This window comes from Typha angustifolia, chromosome 14 (assembly GCF_048772165.1).
Source record: "Typha angustifolia cultivar Huaian chromosome 14, ASM4877216v1, whole genome shotgun sequence".
Lineage (NCBI taxonomy): Eukaryota > Viridiplantae > Streptophyta > Magnoliopsida > Poales > Typhaceae > Typha > Typha angustifolia.
In genome coordinates this window covers 1819960-1824230 of record NC_133252.1, presented here as the reverse complement: position 1 = coordinate 1824230, position 4271 = coordinate 1819960, and the positions used below count along the sequence as shown (strand labels likewise).

At 35.9% G+C, this 4271-nt stretch overlaps 1 protein-coding gene across 1 annotated transcript; it reads left to right on the top strand.

Annotated features, from left to right (window-relative positions):
* Positions 1-3064, top strand: LOC140776243 (uncharacterized). The gene is made up of 7 exons (XM_073119879.1): positions 1-135; positions 243-413; positions 900-1124; positions 1240-1413; positions 1545-1651; positions 1844-2355; positions 2564-3064. Exons 2-7 carry the CDS (start codon positions 252-254, stop codon positions 2809-2811), a joined length of 1428 nt encoding a protein of 475 aa, XP_072975980.1. The 5' UTR covers positions 1-135; positions 243-251; the 3' UTR covers positions 2812-3064.
* The last annotated feature ends 1207 nt before the right edge of the window (positions 3065-4271 follow it).

Sequence of the window (4271 nt, the reverse complement as noted above, 5' to 3'; positions counted from 1 at the left end):
TCTAGTAAGTACCCAGACATGGCACACTTTTCTCCGCAAAAGGTCTACTACAAGATCCTTATATAACGAACTCCCCCACTCCAAAACCAACTTCCTCTTCTCCTAATCCTTCTGTCTCCCAGTTCACGACTCCTTGTTAGTATATTCTTCTCTGCTATCCATCCCAAATTTCTTGAGTAAAGAGACCGTTTTGATATCTAAAGCTTGCTTCTTTCCTCTTCTTCTTCTTTTTTCATTTGCAGAGTCTAAGGATGGAGTTTTTCAGAGATGATGATAGTGATATCGTAGAGTGGGGAGACGATGTTTTTGATATGCAGATGCTGATGGCAACTCCGAACTCGTCGGAGGGGGGCGAGGCAGCTCAAGTTAGCATCATGCAAGAAGAGAACTGCGAGGATGCAGACCCTGAAAAGGTTTTTGTTCCTTCTCTTGATGCATTGTGTCTCTCCCCTTTTCGTTTTTCAACTGGTTTTTGAGTGATTTTTATAAGATGGGGAGTTCTTGAGAAGAGGGCATCTCCCAGTGTTTAAAATTAATAGCTATCTACATTGTGAATAGTGGGAATCTATAATCTCACAAAGTCCCTCCTTTCTGCTTCTTTCTCCATAGTCTTTTTTTTTTCTTAGCAGGTGATAGGATGCTAAGCAAATTGAAGAGGTAATGAATTTTAAATTAAATTTCCTTCATGATTTGTTTTTTCTTGCTATACTAGCATGTGAATAGATTGAAATAAAATTTTCCCATCAACCGAGAGAGAAGTTCATAAGAGACATTAGATTCTGAAGAAATTTGTGTTTGTAAAGGATGCACTTTAACTAACTTGTTAGTTTTATGTATTGTTGCATATATATCTCAGATCATGTTTAGATATAGTTTGTCTACTTTTTTTTTGTGTGCAGAAAGTGTCGAACACCGACATATCAGAGGAAACTAGTCCTCTAGGTTTGTCATTAATGAAAACGCCGTCCCTCTTGGATTCGGTTCACAAGATTCTCAATCAGGAAAATGTGGATATTCCAAGCAACTCGAGGCAGACAACTAAATCCAGAGGACCAAATGTTCCTAAGGATGATAGGAAGGCGGTAAATTTTCCTGCAAAATTGATTATGATAGGTCCATGGAAGGTAAGTTGCATGCTCCTTTTTCTAACAAACAAAAGAAAACAAAACAAGAAACAAAAGCAGGCTTTCCGATGTACTTCATTAATTTTTGATTCTTGACTGTGTGGTTATAACTTAGATGCGTTCAAGAAACCAAGGTGATATAGTGGTTAAATTTTACATTGCTAAAGAAAAACTTCTATGGGAGATACTCCAAGATGGATTGAAGAAAAAGATCCAGTTCCTGTGGGATGATATTTCGGCGATTTCAGCAGTTTTTCTTAATGAGAAAGGCAGCAATTTGGAAGTGGAGGTTTTTTTCCTTGCTCCCTATATATATAGTGCAATAAATGATGAATTTTCTACTTGAAGTTATCAAAATTTATCCTTCCCTTTTCTTGCCGTTAAGCATGACAACTTTTTCTTCTTCTTTCAATTCAACAGTTAAAACGACAACCAGCGTTCTATCAGGAAATTGATCCACTGCCAAGAAGGCCTACTTACTGGGAAACAATTAAGGACTTTACAAATGGCTCTGCTTCTAAATGGAGGTAGATGGAGTAGTAGCAAATCAATGATTTTTAGCTTAAGATAATTCTATACCTGGTGTTGTGGGTTGTCTCTGAATCTTCTTAATTCTTGACTAGTAATTCTAGTCTTTTCCTATACATCTAACTGTATAACATGAGAAAAACTTGGGCTTCTTTAAGTTCTGCTAATAATTCTTATAACTACAATTTCAGGAGGCACTATCTTGAATTTGATAAAGGAGTTCTGGAGAAGCACTATGAAAAGCTTCTGCGACATAATCCTCCTTTACTTGCATTGAGTCAGAAACCATTCTGTTGCAATTCTCCATTTTTTGAGTCAATCAACCTCCGCACATTAAATTGCCCTTTCGCTGCTAAACTACCATTTGACGAAAAATCTGCGATTCTACCTCATATGAGCAATGGAGGAGATATCTACACTCCTACATCACAGATTGGCATATTAACATCTGATGAAAAATCTGCGATTCTACCTCATCTTAGCAATGGAGGAGATATCTACACTCCTACATCACAGATTGGCATATTACCATCTGACAAAAAATCTACGACTCTACCTCATCTTAGCAATGAAGGGGATATCTACACTCCTACATCACAGATTGGCATATTGACATCCCATGGATCGTCCATTGATGCTAATTATCAATTTTCATGTGTGAAACCGGAACCTCACATTATGCAAATGAATCCACCTAGTTCAGGTACCCCTTTCTTGTCTGCAGTTATCAGGTAGTTCTAAATGTTTAGAATGTTCTCTTGTCCTTCATCTTATTTTTCCTGTATTATTAAATTTACTTCAAGTTCTTCCTATCCAATGTCATACTCTTTCAAAATGCATTACTCTGATAATATCTTATTTATGTTTTTTTTAACCTAACCTCTAAAACAAAATGCTTTGCGTGAATGCAGTAAACAGCTTAGCATCATTCAATTGCGAATCATGGATGTACTCCCTGAGCAATATGCCTCAATTTAGCAATCAAAACAGTCAAACTATGAGTTATGCTGATGCGATGATGAATCACCAAATCCAACAATCCTCAAATGTCTACACAACTGGGGCGCCTATTTATCCTCCTCCACAGACCTTTAGCAATTTAGCAACTTATTCAAATGAACTGAATTCGCTTTTACTGGAGCAATTCCACAGCCAATAATTTGAGGAGCATTGATAAGTTAGCAGGACAAATGTACTATAATTAATGAGGCAAGAGTTTGGCAAAAATGTTATTTACTGGATCACTGGTAGATATTACGGTCATAGCTCGAAACATTATGGCATGTAAGCAAACTCGTACTTTGTTTGATAAATAGTCTTTTTAATCTTATTTTTCTGTACGTTACACAAAATCTAATGGCATGTAAGCAATGAGGTTTGATATTGAGTTAGAAACCAGTTACATTCAAGTCAAACACAGCTTAGACTTTAAAAATTTTTGTTATTAGAGTTGTTTCTGTTGGATGCTAGTTTCTAGGGGCAGTTTTGGATTAGGTAGAATCAAAATGCAAAACACTTTGGTTTTGGACGAAACTTCAAACTATGTTTACAATGCAACAGGATTGCCAATCAGAATCCTCTGGTGGGATGGAGGCTGGCAGTGACTTTCTGTAAATTCTATGTTCTATTGAGAAAGGGGCAGTTAGACTTTTATTTCTGCAGCTTGTGATCTGCACTTCTGTAGGAACTGGAGAAATGCATAGGCTATTATATCTTGTTTTGTTTCCGCAATCATTGTATAAACTACAAAGGTAATCAATTTTGCAGCATCTAATTCTCTTTTGCTTTCTTCCTACACAGTAATGGTAGCTGATCAAATGGGTATTTGGAAGTTGATTTAATTGTCTGAGGGAAAGGCTGAGAAATTTAATTGTCTAGCTTAGCATCAATTCATTACCCAGTTGGTTTTGCTGTTCTTAAACCTATGCTTTACTGATTCACCTATTAGTTTGCATCATTGATTTTTGATAGATATGCCAAATTATTCAGACTGCAGAGCTTACACAATCACAAAAACCATCCAAGTAAAATGTGCAGATTGAAACTCTTATGAGTAAGAGTACATAAAGGAGTACTAATTAGCTAACTAAATATAATATGAATTGCATAAAACTAAGTCTCCAATCACACAAATCTGCTTAATTTAAATGCTTTATTTGCTTTCTTTTTGCAAGATAACTATGCAATAAGAAACAGTAAGGTTTCCAGTTGCACCTATATGATCAAGTAATCCATGACTGTTGAATGATATTGTGCATATATTCTTCATGTCCAACTGCAGGACTCAAACTGATAACTTTGATTGGAATTTTATGCCACCTAGCTGTTATAGAAAAAACATTGCTCCCAGGAATCTTCAATTACTTGTGATACAAACATTCTAACTCCAGCCAGGGGTACAAGCAAAGAATAGAGAGGAATAAGGGGTATATAAGATAGCTCATAGTATTCTGTGGAAAGGAAATAAAGTTCTAATTCCTTACCTGTCAATTATTTAGGGAATAAAAAAAACCCTTTAAATAGAGTATGACATTATCATCATTTATAAGTCAGAGACATTTCTAGCAAGAGTTTATCAAATTAAGAAAATTATTCTTTGACTTAGTTGGCGATCGATGA

Excerpts from the sequence above, each read along its gene's own strand:
- LOC140776243 (XM_073119879.1), top strand. The coding sequence starts at position 252 with ATGGAGTTTTTCAGAGATGATGATAGTGATATCGTAGAGTGGGGAGAC. Across the intron at positions 414-899 it reads AGGATGCAGACCCTGAAAAG|AAAGTGTCGAACACCGACAT; the intron begins GTTTTTGTTCCT and ends TTTTGTGTGCAG. Across the intron at positions 1,125-1,239 it reads TTATGATAGGTCCATGGAAG|ATGCGTTCAAGAAACCAAGG; the intron begins GTAAGTTGCATG and ends GTTATAACTTAG.